The 19,736-nt window shown below is 41.7% G+C and overlaps 1 protein-coding gene across 1 annotated transcript; it reads left to right on the plus strand.

Moving 5' to 3' along the window:
• Positions 1 to 5,198: 5,198 nt before the first annotated feature.
• Positions 5,199 to 16,804, plus strand: LOC147423610 (uncharacterized). Its single transcript, XM_086501501.1, has 3 exons — positions 5,199 to 5,926; positions 9,323 to 9,900; positions 16,710 to 16,804. Exons 1-3 carry the CDS (start codon positions 5,199 to 5,201, stop codon positions 16,802 to 16,804), a joined length of 1,401 nt encoding a protein of 466 aa, XP_086357627.1.
• Positions 16,805 to 19,736: the final 2,932 nt, after the last annotated feature.

Here is a 19,736-nt window from a genome sequence, read left to right on the forward strand (position 1 = left end):
CCAAACAAACCCTACTTGAAGTATTTATTGCTAGTGATGTCTTGCAAAAAATGTCCACCACAAATTCTCGAATGGCAATTGAAAAGAATTTCCTAAATCTCATTGGACAAGGATCCTCTCCTAAGAACTTGATCCTTCCCCTTGTACTATAGATCGTAGATTATCACCCTAGAACTAGTGGCCTTACAAACCATTTCCACTAGCTTTTACTTAGATCTTTGGGACATTGTCCTATCTCAATAAGTTCAAAATGGCAGGCATGCAATCCCTCCCTTGGAATAATTGATCTTTGCGAGCTACATCCCCAAAAATGGTTTCATGTAACTGTTCATTGGCCAACACATCAGTCTCCTAATTTCCTTCCTAGGCACATGGAGCAATTGAACTGTTTCAAAATTTTTTAGCAATTCTGTTACCCTTCATAGTCGCCCAACCAATCCTTATTTCCATAGGCCCAAGTGCCATACACTTGCTTGATTAAGAGAAGAGTATCTACATACACATTTAAGTGCTTAATTCTCAAGTGTAAACACCTTGATTGGATTCACCTTTAGCTTTTTTTTGTAGCACTTATGCATGAAAATAACTGCTAGACTAACTCGTGATGGCTCTCCACCTGCATGGTGTATTCAAACTCTTTTAAGCACACTAACCATTTGAAAATTTGTGCAAACATAGCCATGTGTTGTAGAAAAAAAGGAAAATTTTCTTTCACAGTTAAAATGAATTTTTTAAAGGCAAGAGATAAGATCTAAACTCCCAGTTTCAAACATGATAGCCATCACCCTGAGTTACACAACAATGTAGTCTTTTTTCATCGTGGTCATCACCCCACTTATGAAGTAGATATATAACATTCCTTCTTATGTTTACTTCACCATTTGATGTCTCCTCTTGCCATGCCCTTTAAATAGGCACAACATTTGCTTCTCCCTACTCCTTAGCTTTGCCCTTGCCCTTGTGCGGGTACTCCCCTTCTTCTTCCACCTGTGGCTTTTGTTTTACATCCAGGCTGATGAGACTCCTATTAATAGTAATATCCTTTTTAGAGTTGATGACGTGCCCTATTCATTGTGCATGAGCTACATGACTCTCTCTCTCTCTCTCTCTCTCTCTCTCTCTCTCTCTCTCTCTCTCTCTCTCTCTCTCTCTCTCTCTCTCTCTCTCTCTCTCTCTCTCTCTCTCTCTCTCTCTCTCTCTCTCTCCGCGGTGGCAGAGGATGAGATGCATCACCTATTGCATATGAAGAATGCCAACTTGCATTCTGTTAGAGCTATCTCGAACAAATGCATACTCTCTCAATCAGCACTACCACTCGTCTTGTGAACACCTTGTTATATATAATATATTCTTATATGGCTCCTATTATGTTTAGATGAACGCTTTAGGGGGTCTATGAAAGGCATTCATCATCTTCGTCTACTTGCTATTTACAAACCTTGCTTTCACATATAGCAGGAACCATCACACATGCGTGAAATTCAACACACACGCACTCACACACTTTGATTCTGCCTTGGATCTACTTGTTGCATGATTGGGATGCATTGACCTGCTTTGTAGCTTGCTCTTAGGGATACAAGCGTGAGCATAGAACACACACACACACACACACACACACACACACACACACAAGTTTTTTTAGTTTTTTAACCCACGGTTGGCACCTTTGTGGCAAAAAAATACCTACCTAGTCGAGAAGGATTTTCCAGGTATAAACACTACAGTAACATAAGTCCCCCATCCCGCTTGTGTCATAATAATCAATATCTAATTCTCCTAAATGATTTTCTCATGTTAAAGTGATAATTTAATATGGGGAAGTGCCAGGGGATAAAAAGCTAGAATATTGGTTAAGCTAGCAGACCGGCCACAGTAGGGATCCAAAGGAGGGAAATTAGGGATCCAAAGGGGGGGGGGCATCTGAAAAAGATCCATATGAAACAATGGGCTAAAAAGACCCTAAGGTTCAACCCATTAAGACTTCCAAAATGCTAAGGTTTCAAAATTCAAAGGTTGTGTCAAAAGATCAACCCTAGGGAAATTGGATGCTTTGTGTGTGACCAAAAAAGTCTTTGAATATCCCTACATAGGAGGGGGCGAGCCTAGCAAGTAGGGGATGAGAGAGAAGGCCACACACACACACAAGCTCCCTTTACACAAAGGGAATGAGGGACACATGTCAGCTCCCTAGGCCAGATGCCCACAAGGTGTACCCAATTCCTATTGGATGAGCCTTGAAGTGGACCAATGAGAATTAGGCTAGAGTAAATTTAGCCTAATTAATTTTTAAACACTTAATAAAAAGAACCAATGAAAATTAAGTCTCCTGGATGATTATTGGACTGCCTGTGAAGGGGTCCAATAGGAATTGAGCAGCCTAATGGGCTACTTAATTCCTATTGGTCAGAATGGGGAAAGGTCCAATGGGGATTTAATTCATTTAAATCAATTAAGTTTAATTGATTAAGCTCTCACAAAAGGGGAAAGGGGGACACATGTCAGAAGGCTATCACTTATGCTGCTTAATAGCCATTGACTTGACTTGGGGAGGTCCAATGGGGAGCCTGCAAGAGCAAATAGCAAGAGGGCTCGCCCAAGAGAGAGAGGGGGCTGATTTTTGCAAGGATTATCACACACACACTCACACAATCTCATGTGTGAAGAAAGACAAGACTATCTCTTCCCAAGCTTTAATGGAGAGCTCATCACCTACTCCAAGCTTGTGAGATAGAGGCCTACATCGACACACTCTTGGCTTGTGGATGCAAATCCAACCAAGATCCAAGCTTCAATGCATGCTCATCTCCTCTACCAAGCTAATTACTAAGCTAAAGCTATGCTAATATGAGTGATTATGTGAGGAGATGTACATCTTTCTCGTAAGATACTCCTTTTTCCTCTCAATCTACTCTCATACCCTGCTAGCTCTCACCATCTTCGAAGGTGTGTGAGGTCTTGGGTCTGAGAACGGGGATAATTAAAGTTGTGTTTACTAAGTGTTTTGCTTAGTGCATGAAGCTTTCATCTCATTGCACTAGCTAGTCTTGAAGGAACGCAAAGAATTGTATTGTACAATGTCTCTCTTGATGGGAGAAACCATAATACAAAGCCTTTTGGAGGGGGGACCGCCTCCATGCAAATCCGGTCCTCAACTATTGTCAATAGCTTAATTTCTGTCATAATAATCAATATCTAATTCTCCTAAATTATTTTCTCATATTAAACTGATCATTTAATGTGGGGAGGTACCAGGGGAGAAAAAGCTAGAATATTGGTTAAGCTAGCAGACCGGCCACAGTAGGGATCCAAAGGAGGGAAAATAGGGATCAAAAGGGGGGGCCATCTGCAAAAGAGCCATGTGCAACAATGGGCTAAAAAGACCTTAAGGTTCAGCCCATTAAGACTTCCAAAATGCTAAGGTTCCAAAATTCAAAGGTTGTGTCCAAAGGTCAACCCTAGGGAAAATTGGATGCTTAGTGTGTGCACAAAAGTCTTCTTCAAAGCCTACAAAGGAGGGGGCGAGCCCATTTAGTAGGGGATGAGAGAGAAAGCCACACACACACACACACACACACACACACACAGGCTCCCTTTACACAAAGGGAATTAGGGACACATGTCAGCTCCCTAGGCCAGATGCCCACAAGGTGTGCCCAATTCCTATTGGAAGACCCTTGAAGTGGACCAATGAGAATTAAGCTAGAGTAAATCTAGTTTAATTAATTTAAAAACATTTAATAAAAGAAACCAATGAGAATTAAATCTCCTAGAAGACTATTGGGCAGTCTCCCAAGGGGTCCAATGAGCATTCAGGAGCCCAATGGCTTTCCTGATTCCTATTGGCCAGGAGGCAAAGGGGTCCAATGAGAGTTTAGTTTAATTATTTAATTACCTAAAGCTCTCACAAAAGGGGAAAGGGGGACACATGTCAGAAGGCTATCACTTATGCTGCTTAACACCCATTGGCTTGACTTGGGGAGGTCCAATGAGGCAAAAGCCAGACCAATTTAGCAGGAAGGGCTCGCCCAAGAGAGAGAGAGGGGGCTGATTTTTGCTTGGCATTGACACACACACACTCACACTTGACCATGTGTGAAGAAAGAATACTCTATCTCCTCCCAAGCTTTAATGGAGAGCTCATCACCTACTCCAAGCTTGTGAGATAGAAGCCTACATCAACACTCTCTTGGCATGTGGATGCAAATCCAACCAAGAGCCAAGCTTCAATGCATGCTCATCTTCTCTACCAAGCTAATTACTAAGCTAAGCTATGCTAATATGAGTGATTATGTGAGGAGATGTACATCTTTCTCGTAAGATACTCCTTCCTCTCAATCTACTCTCATACCCTGCTAGCTCTCACCATCTTCGAAGGTGTGTGAGGTCTTGAGTCTGAGAACGGGGATAATTCAAGTTGCGTTTGATTAAGTGTTTTGCTTAGTGCATGAAGCTTCCATCTTCATTGCACTAGCTAGTCTTGAAGGAACACAAAGAATTGTATTGTACAATGTCTCTCTTGATGGGAGAAACCATAATACAAAGCCTTTTGGAGGGGGGACTGGCTCCATGCAAATCCGGTCCTCAACTGTTGTCAATAGCTTAATTTCTCTCTCTTTTGAAAGTATTGTTGATGCTATCTAACTAGGTGTTATGATTTTTGTTGCTCTCTCCACCCAAGCACTCTTGTAATTCTCATTAGGAATCTATTCTAATGAAATGCCCACTATGTTCATGCTAATTTCCGCTACACATAAGTTATTAGGCCATTAAATGTTAAATTGATATCAGAGCTCAAGGTTTCTCTTTTCTTGCTCAAGAAGGGAGGTCCTCAAGCTAGCTACAAATGGTTGATATTATTAATTGCCTGTGAGTAAGTAGAATAGGGATTTTTCAGCCTTGCAGTGCGCCTGCCTTTGTGCAGTTAACGGGGCATCACCGTCGAGAGCTATGGTCTTAATAGTGGAGTCCTACGGGGCTTGCCTATGGCTTAACCACTATTGAGCTATTAGAAGCTTGACAGGAGCCGGTGCTGTTTTGGTGTCGAAAGACCCTCTCTTCTATTCCTTGCAATTAATGGTATTTGAGCCGCGGGTACAGTAGCTTGAGTGCTTTTTCTAAAGGGGTAAAGAGGAGTAACAACTAGGGCTTGAAGTGCCAAAGTACACCTAAAAAGTTTACACCTAAAAGTTGTTAGAATGGCTGACAATAGTAACGAGAGTGAAATTAATGTTGATAACTTTCATTTTGCTCATGAGCAAGCTACTAATGATGCTTCAATGCTTGTTAACTATCTTGTTTCTAGGCTTCAACAAGCCATGGGCAATCTATCTCTCCAAAGTGAAGTGCAACGGCAGCTCCGTGCTCACAGGATTCTTCAAGCTAATCACCATGACGAGAGAACACCTAGGAAGCCTCCTTGTGAGACTACCAAAAGAGGTCTCTCTCCGATTCGGGAAGAAGAAGAGAATCCTTATGAAGGGCTCAAGAATTTACTTCTTGATGATGTATCTCCTTCCCAAAGGAGAACTCAAGAGCCTCCACCAAAGGAACGAGAAAGAAGCGAGTCTCCCGCCACCTCCGCGAAGATGGCTCCACGAAGACGGCGGGCTAAACGCTCTCCATCACCACCAAAGCGGAGAAGACCATCATATTCTTCTCCCCACCACAATTCAAAGAGGGATGATAAAAAGCAAGAGAAGAAAAAGACGAGAAAGAGGGCACCCTCTTCTCCATCTTCTTCATCCTCTTCCTCTTATGAAAGCTATGGTGAAGATGACAAAGATCAAGACAAGAAAAAGGCGAGAAAGAGGTCACCCTCTTCTCCACCTTCTTCAAATTCTTCACCCTCTGAAGAAAGTGATGGTGCAACCTTTGAACCATCAAAAAGAAGAGGCCATAGGAAATCCTATGCTGCATGGAAGAGGTCGTCCAAGTTGAAGAAATTCAAAGAGGGAGGGAAGAGCATCTCTTTCCTTACCTATGATGGTACCTTTGGTGCTACGGACAAAGTCTTGGCCTTTATCCAACAATTCGATGCGGCGTTTGGGGATGAGGGCTTCCCGGAGTCCTCTAAGCTACTCCATGTAGCTATGCACTTTCAAAAGTCCGCCAGACAATGGTGGTCTAGCCTATGAGCCAACGGTGAAGCTCCATGAACATAGAAAGCTTTAAGAACTTCCATTATGAAGGAGTTTTTGACCACTGATGCCAAATACAAAGTACTCACCGAATGGCGAAGCTTAAAGCTCTCTCCCAATGAATCTATCCACAAATATGTAGACAAGTTTTGGGACCTACAACTCAAAGCCACTGTCTTCAAAAAGTTGGATTTTGGAGAGCAAAAGCAACAATTTTGTGTGGGCTTAACCGAAGAAATGGCAGAGTATGTCAACTCCCAAAGACCACGTACCATATCGGCGGTAATACACCACACTATGGTCGCCTCTCGAATCAATTTCCAAACGGGGGCAAAAAGAAATAATAAGCCCCCGGAAAACAAGGGTTCCAATGAGCCTAAGGGGAAGGACAATGTCCAAAAGTCTCCTAAGGGCAACTCCAACAAAGCTAAAGAGAAGGGAGTTTACAAAGGTAAGAATAAACTCTCTCCTGAAGAGCTTGAGCGTTATCGTAAGGATAACCGGTGTTTCAAGTGCGGCAAACAAGGGCATGCGTACCGCGCTTGTCCCCAAAAGAACAACCGCCAAGATCCTCCTAGAGCTTCCTTGGTTGAAATCCAAGAGGAGGAGACTCACCAAACTCATCACAAAGGATCTCATCTATGCCATGCTTGGGGAAAGGTAAGAGAACATGATGCTTTTATTCTCTTTGACCCTGGTTCTACTCACAATTTTATATCTATGGAGTTAGCCACCAAGCTAGGCATACAATCCTAAGAGATGGGAGATGTCCTACCCGCAGACAATGCCTTCAAGGGGCAAGAAGCTTCAGTCACTCCCTTAATTGGGAAATTGCGGCTTCATGTCCAAGGCTATGTGGACAAAGAGGACTTATTTATCCCTCCTCTCAAGCATGAGGATGTAATCCTAGGGGCACCATGGTTTGACCGCCTGGCTGCCGATGTTAAATTTCCTGAAAGGAGAATCTCCTTTAAGTTCAGGGGAAAAGACATGTGTATAGATGCTAAGGAAATGGGTAACACTATCCCCATTGTACATACACGAGCTTTCAACAAGTCAATAAAGAGCTCTATTTCCGTGTACATGATTTTTGTTAAAGATTCTCAAAATGAACCTAATGCTTTAACAAAAGAAAATACAAGCAACCAAAAGGAATTAGAGTTATCCAATTTTCTCAAGGGGTTTCAAGATGTTTTTATTGACGACATCCCTTGTGAGCTACCTCCTAAACGAGGTAATGATGACCATACAATTGAACTTCTTCCAGGAAGTTCACCGCCTAACAAACCTCCTTATAGAGTTTCTCAAGCTCAACAAGAGGAGATTATGCGGCAAGTGCATGAGTTAGTTGAGAAGGGCATGGTTGGGCCTAGCTCATCTCCATTTTGCTCACCTGTGCTATTAGTGCAAAAGAAAGACGGCACATATCGTATGTGTGTCGACTATAGAGCACTAAATAGGATCACTATCAAGAATAGGTTTCCCGTTCCACAGGTAGAAGACCTATTTGATAAGCTACAAGGATCGACCTACTTCAGTAGGATTGACCTAAAAAGTGGCTATCATCAAATAAGGATAGTTGATCAAGACATTGTAAAGACCGCCTTTCGCACCACATTTGGTCTTTACGAATACATTGTCATGCCTTTTGGCTTGACCAATGCACCAGCCACATTCAACCGCTTGATGGAGAAGCTGTTCAGTCCTCATCGAACCTTCACTGGAGTGTTCTTTGATGATATTATCATCTACTCTAATTCATTAGACGAACACAAGCAACACCTCCAGGTAATATTTCAAGTTTTGAGAGAGAATAAACTTTATGTTAATCGAAAGAAAAGTGAATTTTTCTTGCAAGAGATTCAGTATTTAGGTCACATTATCTCTCAAGATGGCATCCAAATGGATCCATCAAAGTTAGAGGTAATAAAAGGATGGCCTAAACCAAGGAATCTTCATGAACTAAGAAGCTTTATAGGTATGTGTGCATACTATAGACGCTTCATAGAAAATTTCTCACAAATTGCGGGACCATTACATGAACTAACAAAGAAAAGCGTTAGATATACATGGTCTGCTAAGGAGAACAATGCTTTTGAAAAGCTTAAAGAAAAGCTTATCTCTCAACATGTGCTTACACTACCGGATCTCTCAAAACCATTTGAGGTCCAATGTGATGCTTGTGGTGATTGCCTTGGAGCTGTTTTGCTCCAAGAAGGGCACGCCATAGGCTAGGAGAGTCGAAGGCTCGACCCTATTGAGCAAGCTCTAGGCATATATGAAAAAGAACTCCTTGCAGTTCTACATGCCTTAGACTCATGGAAACACTATTTATTGGGGACTCCTTTCATTCTGCGAACGAATCACCAAAGTCTTAAGTACTTCATGACGCAGACCAAGCTCTCCAACAAACAAATGAGGTGGGCAAATTTCCTTTCGCAATTTCATTTTCATATTGCTCACATTGCTGGCAAGCATAATCAAGTAGCCGATGCACTCTCAAGACGACCGAGAGTGAATGCGGTTTCCATAGCAACTCACAATGATCTATCTTCAATGATAGATGAGTATGCTATTGATCCCAATTTTAGAGATGTGATTTCAGCCCTTGCATTAGGGAAGAAAGAAGAACCATTTAATTTACAAGATGGTTATCTTCTCTATGGCAATAGACTATGCGTTACTAACTCCCTGCGTGAGAAAGTAATGTATGAATCTCATGCTCCACCGTATGCGGGGCATAGAGGGATTCAGTCTACCTTAAAGGGAATTGAAACATATTTCTATTGGCCTACCATGAAAGTGAACATACAAGAGTATGTTTCCAAATGTGTGGTATGTCAAAAGACAAAATTTGATAGAGGGAAGCAACCTGGATTGCTTCAACCAAAGCGGAGAAGACCATCACACTCTTCTCCACGCCATAATTCAAAGAGGGATGATAAAAAGCAAGAGAAGAAAAAGGTGAGAAAGAGGACACCCTCTTCTCCATCTTCTTTATCCTCTTCCTCTTATGAAAGTGATGGTGAAAACAACGAAGATCAAGACAAGAAAAAGGCGAGAAAGAGGTCACCCTCTTCTCCACCTTCTTCAAATTCTTCACCTTCTGAAGAAAGTGATGGTGCAACCTTTGAACGATAAAAAAGAAGAGGCCATAGGAAATCCTATGCCGCATTGAAGAGGTCATCCAAGCTGAAGAGGTTCAAAGAGGGAGGGAAGAGCATCTCTTTCCTTACCTATGATGGCACCTTTGGTGCTACGGAAAAAGTCTTGGCCTTTATCCAGCAATTTGATGCGGCGTTTGGAGATGAGGGCTTCACGGAGTCCTCTAAGCTACGCCATGTAGCTATGCACTTTCAAAAGTCCGCCAGGCAATGGTGGTCTAGCCTACGAGCCAACCGTGAAGCTCCACGAACATGGAAAGCTTTAAGAGCTTCCATTATGAAGCAGTTTTTGGCCACCGATGCCAAAGACAAAGTACTCACCGAATGGCGAAGTTTAAAGCTCTCTCCCAATGAATCCATCCACAAATATGTAGACAAGTTTTGGGACCTACAACTCAAAGCCATTGTCTTCAAAAAGTTGGATTTTGGAGAGCAAAAGCAACAATTTTGTGTGGGCTTAACCGAAGAAATGGCAGAGTATGTCAACTCCCAAAGGCCACGTACCATATCAGCGGTAATACACCATACTATGGTGGCCTCACAAATCAATTTCCAAACGGGGGCTAAAAGAAATAATAAGCCCCCGGAAAACAAGGGTTCCAATGAGCCTAAGGGGAAGGACAATGTCCAAAAGTCTCCTAAGGGCAACTCCTAAGAGCTCTATTTCCGTGTACATGATTTTTGTTAAAGATTCTCAAAATGAACCTAATGCTTTAACAAAAGAAAATACAAGCAACCAAAAGGAATTAGAGTTATCCAATTTTCTCAAGGGGTTTCAAGATGTTTTTATTGACGACATCCCTTGTGAGCTACCTCCTAAACGAGGTAATGATGACCATACAATTGAACTTCTTCCAGGAAGTTCACCGCCTAACAAACCTCCTTATAGAGTTTCTCAAGCTTAACAAGAGGAGATTATGCGGCAAGTGCATGAGTTAGTTGAGAAGGGCATGGTTAGGCCTAGCTCATCTCCATTTTGCTTACATATGCTATTAGTGCAAAAGAAAGACGGCACATATCGTATGTGTGTCGACTATAGAGCACTAAATAGGATCACTATCAAGAATAGGTTTCCCGTTCCACAGTTAGAAGACCTATTTGATAAGCTACAAGGATCGACCTACTTTAGTAGGATTGACCTAAAAAGTGGCTATCATCAAATAAGGATAGTTGATCAAGACATTGTAAAGACCGCATTTCGCACCACATTTGGTCTTTACGAATACATTGTCATGCCTTTTGGCTTGACCAATGCACCAGCCACATTCAACCGCTTGATGGAGAAGCTATTCAGTCCTCATCGAACCTTCACTGGAGTGTTCTTTGATGATATTATCATCTACTCTAATTCATTAGACGAACACAAGCAACACCTCCAGGTAATATTTCAAGTTTTGAGAGAGAATAAACTTTATGTTAATCGAAAGAAAAGTGAATTTTTCTTGCAAGAGATTCAGTATTTAGGTCACATTATCTCTCAAGATGGCATCCAAATGGATCCACCAAAGTTAGAGGTAATAAAAGGATGGCCTAAACCAAGGAATCTTCATGAACTAAGAAGCTTTATAGGTATGTGTGCATACTATAGACGCTTCATAGAAAAGTTCTCACAAATTGCGAGACCATTACATGACCTAACAAAGAAAAGCGTTAGGTATACATGGTCTGCTAAGGAGAACAATGCTTTTGAAAAGCTTAAAGAAAAGCTTATCTCTCAACATGTGCTTACACTACCGGATCTCTCAAAACCATTTGAGGTCCAATGTGATGCTTGTGGTGATTGCCTTGGAGCTGTTTTACTCCAAGAAGGGCACGCCATAGGCTAGGAGAGTCGAAGGCTCGACCCTGTTGAGCAAGCTCTAGGCATATATGAAAAGGAACTCCTTGCTGTTCTACATGCCTTAGACTCATGGAAGCACTATTTATTGGGAACTCCTTTCATTCTACGAACGGATCACCAAAGCCTTAAGTACTTCATGATGCAGACCAAGATTTCCGACAAACAAATGAGGTGGGCAAATTTCCTTTCGCAATTTCATTTTCATATTGCTCACATTGCTGGCAAGCATAATCAAGTAGCTAATGCACTCTCAAGACGGCCGAGAGTGAATGCGGTTTCAATAGCAACTCACAATGATCTATCTTCAATGATAGATGAGTACGCGATTGATCCTGATTTTAGAGATGTGATTTCAGCCTTTGCATTAGGGAAGAAAGAAGAACCATTTACGTTACAAGATGGTTATCTTCTCTATGGCAATAGACTATGCGTTACTAACTCACTACGTGAGAAAGTAATGTATGAATCTCATGCTCCACCGTATGCGGGGCATAGAGGGATTCAATCTACCTTAAAGGGAATTCAAACATATTTCTATTAGCCTACCATGAAAGTGAACATACAAGAGTATGTTTTTAAATGTGTGTTTTGCCAAAAGACAAAATTTGATAGAGGGAAGCAACTTGGATTGCTTCAACCCTTCCCAATTCCTAATTCACCATGGGAGAGCATATCCATGGATTTTATCTTTGGATTTCCTAAGTCTATCCATGGGAATACGGGAATATGGACGATAGTAGACACGTTCAGTAAACAAGCTCATTTTATACCTGTCAAAAAGACTATCAAAACCCATCAAATGGCAACCCTCTTCATTTCACAAATTTTCAAGTACCATGGCTTGCCAATGTCCATAGTGTCGGATAGAGATCCTAGAATGACCAGTAATTTCTGGAAGGGTCTCTTTGAGAATTTAGGGACAAGGCTAAACTTCTCTTCGGCCTATCATCCACAAACGGATGGCCAAAGTGAAATAGCTAACCTAACAATTCTCGATCTACTAAAAGCCTATGTAACGGAAGTAGATCAAAGATCCCAATGGGAGGAGTACTTACCCTTAGTGGAGTATACTTACAATAACACTGTACATATTTCCATGGGAAAAGCACCTTTTGAGGTAATTGAGGGAAGATCAAAAAGTCCCTTTCTACTTAAAGTACATGGGAAGATCTTCGCTGCAGAAGATGAGTATAGACGAGACCTATAAGAATCTTTTCAAAATATTAAGGATGCTATCTCTATCTCACAGCAAAGGCAAAAGGCTGCTGCTGACAAGCACAGAAGAGCCCAAGCCTTTAAAGAAAACGATTGGGTCTTGTTAAAGTTTCCCAAGGCTCGATTAAGGCACACGACGGGCAAGAATCTTATGGGCCACCAAAAGTACTATGCTAAACTAGCAAAAAGGTACTATAGTCACTTCCAAATTCTTAGGCCAATCAATAAGATGGCCTATCAACTCAAGTTGCCCAATCATTGGCTCATACACAATGCTTTCCATGTGAGCCTATTTAAGCCTTACAAAGGAGAGCCACCTCAAGAACCAACTATTGAAGACCCACCAGAGATCGAGGACCAAGAGGAGGTGTTGCAGTCCGAGTCCAGTCTCCGACATGAAGACAAGGTATTAAGAGGTGGTAAGATTAGCCGACGATATCTTATTAAGTTTAAGAATTATCCTTTTGAAGATGCTAGATGGATGCAAGGCATACAATTAAAGGATAACCTAAACCTTGTCAATGCTTACAATGCTTCCCAAGAGTAAGCAAATGTACAAATGTTAAAAACGAACAAAGTTTTTTTTGTCTTATAAGACTCTCTTTTTCTTTATTGTGCAAAAAATTGAAGTAGTATGCATGATTAGATCAAGTTTGCGGAGACGACGTCTCCCAAACACCAAGTAGACCTTGTCACTCTACTATGGAAGATTGATAGGCCTAATGTGCAGACATGCTTGCGGCAGCCTCAGGATCTCAAGCGCCAAATGGACTAGTCATCCATTGTGGAATGATGTCGTAGGGTAACATAGGGATCCTCTACCCGCTAAGAAAAGGACTTGTGAATATGCTTTATCTTCTCTACACCATAGTCGAGGACGACTGTGATTTCAAGAGAGAGTTAATGTCATAATAATCAATATCTAATTCTCCTAAATTATTTTCTCATGTTAAACTAATCATTTAATATGCGGAAGTGCCAGGGGAGAAAAGGCTAGAATATTGGTTAAGCTAGCAGACCGGCCACAGTAGGGATCCAAAGGAGGGAAAATAGGGATCCAAAGGGGGGGCCATTTGCAAAAGAGCCATGTGAAACAATGGGCTAAAAAGACCCTAAGGTTCATCCCATTAAGACTTCCAAAATGCTAAGGTTCCAAAATTCAAAGGTTGTGTCCAAAGGTCAACCCTAGGGAAATTGGATGCTTTGTGTGTGAACAGAAAAGTCTTTGAATATCCCTACATAGGAGGGGGTGAGCCTAGAAAGTAGGGGATGAGAGAGAAGACCACACAAACACACACAAGCTCCCTTTACACAAAGGGAATGAGGGACACATGTCAGCTCCCTAGGCCAGATGCCCACAAGGTGTACCCAATTCCTATTGGATGAGCCTTGAAGTGGACCAATGAGAAGTAGGCTAGAGTAAATTTAGCCTAATTAATTTTAAAACACTTAATAAAAAGAACCAATGAAAATTAAGTCTCCTGGATGATTATTGGACAGCCTGTGAAGGGGTCCAATAGGAATTGAGCAGCCCAATGGGCTACTTAATTCCTATTGGTCAGAATGGGTAAAGGTCCAATGGGGATTTAATTCATTTAAATCAATTAAGTTTAATTGATTAAGCTCTCACAAAAGGGAAAAGGGGGACACATGTCAGAAGGCTATCACTTATGCTGCTTAATAGCCATTGGCTTGACTTGGGGAGGTCCAATGGGGAGCCTGCAAGAGCAAATAGCAAGAGTGCTCACCCAAGAGAGAGAGGGGGCTGATTTTTGCAAGGATTATCACACACACACTCACACAATCTCATGTGTGAAGAAAGAGAAGACTATCTCTTCCCAAGCTTTAATGGAGAGCTCATCACCTACTCCAAGCTTGTGAGATAGAAGCCTACATTGACACACTCTTGGCTTGTGGATGCAAATCCAACCAAGAGCCAAGCTTCAATGCATGCTCATCTCCTCTACCAAGATAATTACTAAGCTAAATCTATGCTAATATGAGTGATTATGTGAGGAGATGTACATCTTTCTCGTAAGATACTCCTTCTTCCTCTCAATCTACTCTCATACCCTACTAGCTCTCACCATCTTCGAAGGTGTGTGTAGTCTTGGGTCTGAGAACGGGGATAATTAAATTTGTGTTTACTAAGTGTTTTGCTTAGTGCATGAAGCTTTCATCTTCATTGCACTAGCTAGTCTTGAAGGAACACAAAGAATTGTATTGTACAATGTCTCTCTTGATGGGAGAAACCATAATACAAAGCCTTTTGCAGGGGGGACCGGCTCCATGCAAATCCGGTCCTCAACTGTTGTCAATAGCTTAATTTCTCTCTCTTTTGAAACTATTGTTGATGCTATCTAACTAGGTGTTATGCTTTTTGTTGCTCTCTCAACCCAAGCACTCTTGTAATTCTCATTAGGAATCTATTCTAATGAAATGCCCACTATGTTCATGCTATTTTTTGCTACACACAAGTTATTAGGCCATTAAATGTTACAGCTTGTGACACTTCCCTTGAAGGGGTTTCTTAGCCTCTCGGGTCAAGTTAATATAACTTTGACAGTGATTTGATTTTTTGGCTCTCTATCCCATAATATTATTACCTATATTTCAGTGATTAACTCATCACACTTAAAATTTTCCTCTCTGCACTATGAGGTCCGAGTTCTCTTCATGTTGTTTGCTCTCTACCACCACCCTCTCCTCTACATTGATTCCATGGCAGCACCACTAGCAACCCTGTGCCTTGATGATAAGTTGATTTGAACGTGATTCTCCTTGCTGGCTCTACTCATTGCATCGGATGAATACCTATCAATATATAAACAAGGTGAGGGATGCTTCATACCCCTCACTTAGCCTTGTTTGTGTGTGTGAGTTTATGTGAAAAGAGAGATTTGAGGGCTTTTCTCTAGTCGATCTCACACTGCATGATTATGGCGTTAGTGCAATCATGACCTGGATCGCATCAAATCATGAAAGACGAGGCTCGAAGCCTAGTGAAATCATGACATCTTCAATGAAGGACCACAAAATCTTATCTTACACCTTATCCAGGTCTAGCTGAATTAAAGCACACTACTACTTGCATATTTTTCATATCTCATAAGGATTGATCTTGCAGGTAAAGAAAGAATACCATGACATTTTATTTTGGGTATTCCATCAAACCTTTATTCCAGATATCATTGATAGGCAAATGAATCAAGGAGAGGTATTGGATGTAGATGGGAGAGGAGACTTTCAAGTTAAATGGCATCTTGCAGGTGACCTCAAAACACTGAAGTGTATGTATAATTGTGGAATGGGTGCCATGTCAAAGTCTCCATGCTTGTATTGCATGGAGCCTGCAAAAGTGATGGACCTTAATTCCGCTATTCTCAATGTTCATAGTCCACTCCCATTACAATCCTATTAAAGAATTTTGTTCAAAAAAGGAATTTATAAATAAATTTGATCAGGATTGATAAATTCCTGGGCTATTTCTTTGAAAAATCTTGTAGTACAGAAGGACTAAAAAATTGGGCCTAATTTTTGGATTAAAACACTTGGATAGGAAGAGGTAGTGGCCTTCCAATTAGAATGATATATATGTTAATATATAAGGTCTTAATAAAATTGGGATATATAAAAATCATATCTATTAAAACTACATTAATTTGCTGTTATCCTAAAGGAGTGATGACCTTTGGATGACTTGCCATAAAATTAACTTTAAAAAAATAGAAACACACCTTTTCAACAAAATTGATTACTTTGGATGATGGTCTTGGTTAAAAAGTTTGTAAGTTGGACATGGATAACAACTGCTATAGTCCATTGACACTTGTAATACGCATTCAAGACTAATATAATTGTTGTCTTGTTTGAATGGATGCAGGCGATGGCTCTATCCTTTCTTGGAATCTCTTTGGCTTGGCTCGCGTCCATCCTTCATATATCAAATCAATCCCACTTTTTGAAGCAGATAGTACTAATGTTCCTTTTTACTTTGTTACTAGAATGGGACCTCATTCTTATTGTAATGTACAAAAATAATTCTAAGAAGTTTTTGTGCTACCCCTGGTCACTTGTCTGAAGCCAATTTGTGCTTATGTATTTAAGTAAAACAACTACACACACGTCCTACTCACTAGGATGCTGGCTTTAGGGACTAATTTGGATTATAGAGCTAAGTTGCACCCACTATCGATAATTCATATTTTTAGGTTGGCTGGTGCTAGGTGATCCCTTTTAGAATATAATTTTGGATTCCTGATCATGGCTATCATAGTCCTGGACTCAGCCGGTTTAAAGGTTGCATGGATATCCAAAACTACTAACCTTGATGTATATACATTCTTTCAGGAACACTCACACTACAAATTGAGAGCTCGTATGAGAGTTATCCAGGACCTAGAGAAGCATGGAAAAATTTTAGAGAAAATCAGAAATGTACTTAAAGGACCACCCCCCAAAAAAAACCAGCTGTCTAAAGACAGTTGTCTTTTGAACTTTATGGTTCTTTTAAGCTTATGTATATAGTTAAAACAACTACACACACATGTGCGTGTGCACACACACACACACAGAGACATGCACGTGAGGAACGAGGGCTCTTTGATTCTCTGATGAATGGGAACAATACCCCTACCATTTTGAGATTGAAAACATGATGAAGTTGGTGTACATTCAACTTCTAGTGCATATGCATTAGCGGTCATATAACAAGAGAATATGACAGACAGGTAGGTGCATTTGTACTTGCTTAATGTAGTTCAAATTTTTGTCTCAAAATTGGTTATGGCCAACCTACGCAGTAAAATGCATTTAGGCGAGCCTGTTAAGTATGGAGCCTGATTTACCCTTGTAATTTTCTGTGGTAAAAGCGCACATTTGTAAGGCCCCCATTATGAGGAGAAGCCATCGTGCGTGAAGGTAAATCACTCAATCGGAAACCAAAATTTTCACAATCAAAAACCAGGGGAAACTTTAGGGGCCTCGGGGGCAGAAGCCCCCGAGACTTTTTTTTCCCCTCGCCGGAATATTCCTTTTCGCCAGAATATTATGGCCGGACGGCGGCCGAAAAGTGGTCGAAACACAACCGTCGGTGGGCCAGTGGCCAGTAGTCAATGGCCAGTGGCCGGTGGTCGGAAGTCAATGGCCGGTGGCCGATGGCCGAATTCAAAAGCGGTCTTGTCTTCTCAAGGGCGGCCACACATGGGAGGATTGGAGGGTCCGATTTGGACTTATCTACACAAGGGCGGCTACACATGGCTGCCTCTCATGAGAGAGGGCAGCCCTTTTGGCCTATAAAAGGAGGCCATTTCTACACACATTTCATAGTGTGAAGTTGATGCAACAAGGTGAGTGTGAAGTGGTGAGAGTGAAGCAAGGCGGGAGCTCCATTAAGGGTATAATCCCTTTGTAAACTACTTCTTGTTTTGAAGTACTAAAGCCATTGAGTGGCTGCTTTCCCGTGGACGTAGCCCACATTGAGTGAACCACGTATATCGTGTGTACTCTCTCTCTCTCTCTCTCTACTCTATAATCTCCTATATGTGAAATCTGTCTCTCTCCATTAAGTAATCTACCAATTATCTATTTAGCTACGTCTTATTTCCTAACAGAGCCGTGTGTCATCCACAATCTTGGTTGAAGGTTATCAAGAAACTTGGTTTTTTGTCTATTTGATGGCCCTCCCTGAACTACCACCGGGCTATGGGCTGATGCATGGGTTGATTTGCAACCATCTTCTCGAGCTAAATTGCCACTTATCTTGATGCTAACCGCTTGTGCGTGAGTGTGAGAAGAACACTGGGATGATCTGTATGTGTGCCGAATCATCCTCCCTTTGATATTTCCGATGCTAGAGAAGGAGAATTCGCCAACGCTCTTTCTCTCATTGCTTCTGATGCCAGAGGATCTCTCTCTCTCTCTCTCTCTCTCTCTCTCTCTCTCTCTCTCTCTCTCTCTCTCTCTCTCTCTCTCTCTCTCTCTTGCTTCCCTCTCTCTAGCTCTACAATAGAAGGCCAAAACTACGTCAAATTCAATTGCCAACGCTTTGGTTTACAACCTTTGTTGTGTTGCCTTGAGATGCCCCTAATTTTCAATGCTAGCCTTGTTCCCAGTGTTGCCTTGATTTAAAACACCATCATCTCTGCGCTAAAAAGAGATTCAACACCAATGCTACCTTTCTTTGATTACCAGTGCTAAGTGTATGTTGCTTCTAAAGCTCCAATGCTTGTTAAGTATGGAGCCTGATTTACCCTTGTAATTTTTTGTGGTAAAGCGCACATTTGTAAGGCCCCCATTATGAGGAGAAGCCATCGTGCGTGAAGGAAAATCACTCACCGGAAACCAAAATTTTCACGGACAAGAATCAGGGGCAACTTTAAAGGCCGGAATATTCTTTTTCGCCGGAATATTATGGCCGGACGGCGGCCGGAAAGTGGTCAGAAAACAACCGGTCGGTTGGCCGGTGGTCGGAAGTCAATGGCCGGTGGCCGAATTCAAAAGCGGATTTGTCTTCTCAAGGGCGGCCACACATGGGTGGATTGGAGGGTCCAATTTGGACTTATTCGCACAAGGGCGGCTACACATGGCTGTCTCTCATTAGAGAGGGCAGCCCTTTTGGCCTATAAAAGGAGGCCATTTCTACACACATTTCATAGTGTGAAGTTGATGCAACAATCTGAGTGTGAGGTGGTGAGAGTGAAGCAAGGCAGGAGCTCTATTAAGGGTATAATCCCTTTGTAAACTACTTCTTGTTTTGAAGTACTAAAGCCATTGAGTGGCTGCTTTCCTGTGGACGTAGCCCACATTGGGTGAACCACGTATATCGTGTGTACTCTCTCTCTCTCTCTCTCTCTCTCTCTCTCTCTCTCTCTCTCTCTCTCTCTCTCTCTCTCTCTCTCTCTCTCTCTCTACTCTATAATCTCGTGTATATAAATCTGTCTCTCTCCATTAAGTAATCTACTCAATTATCTATTTAGCTACGTCTTATTTCCTAACAACTGGTATCAGAGCAAGGTTTGCTCGTAGCTAAATTATCTCAAGGAAAGGATTCCTTGAATTGAGTGGGAGTTATGGCGGAGGAAGGGAAGCTCAAGATTGAGAAGTTCAACGGCAAAAACTACCAACATTGGAAGATGTAGATTGAAGACTATCTCTACCAGAAGGACCTCTATTTGCCACTAGGCGATCTTGCGAAGAAGCCCGCAACAATGGCAGATGAAGCATGGATTGTCCTTGATCGAAAGGCACTGGGAACAATCTGGTTAAGCTTGGCGTCAACGGTGGCCTTCAATGTTTCGGAGATGAAGACCACGGAGGACTTGATGAAGTCACTTGACGACTTCGACGAGAAACCATCGGCATCCAATAAGGTATTTC

Source organism: Adiantum capillus-veneris, chromosome 26 (genome assembly GCF_014529385.1).
Source record: "Adiantum capillus-veneris isolate H3 chromosome 26, ASM1452938v2, whole genome shotgun sequence".
Taxonomy (NCBI): domain Eukaryota; kingdom Viridiplantae; phylum Streptophyta; class Polypodiopsida; order Polypodiales; family Pteridaceae; genus Adiantum; species Adiantum capillus-veneris.

What these genes read in the sequence shown, in the direction of transcription:
- LOC147423610 (XM_086501501.1), top strand. Translation starts at nt 5,199, where the DNA reads ATGGCTGACAATAGTAACGAGAGTGAAATTAATGTTGATAACTTTCAT. An exon ending in TCCTATGCTGCATGGAAGAG is followed by an intron (nt 5,927 to 9,322) that starts GTCGTCCAAGTT and finishes CGCATTGAAGAG; the next exon opens with GTCATCCAAGCTGAAGAGGT. An exon ending in TAAGCCCCCGGAAAACAAGG is followed by an intron (nt 9,901 to 16,709) that starts GTTCCAATGAGC and finishes ACATTCTTTCAG; the next exon opens with GAACACTCACACTACAAATT.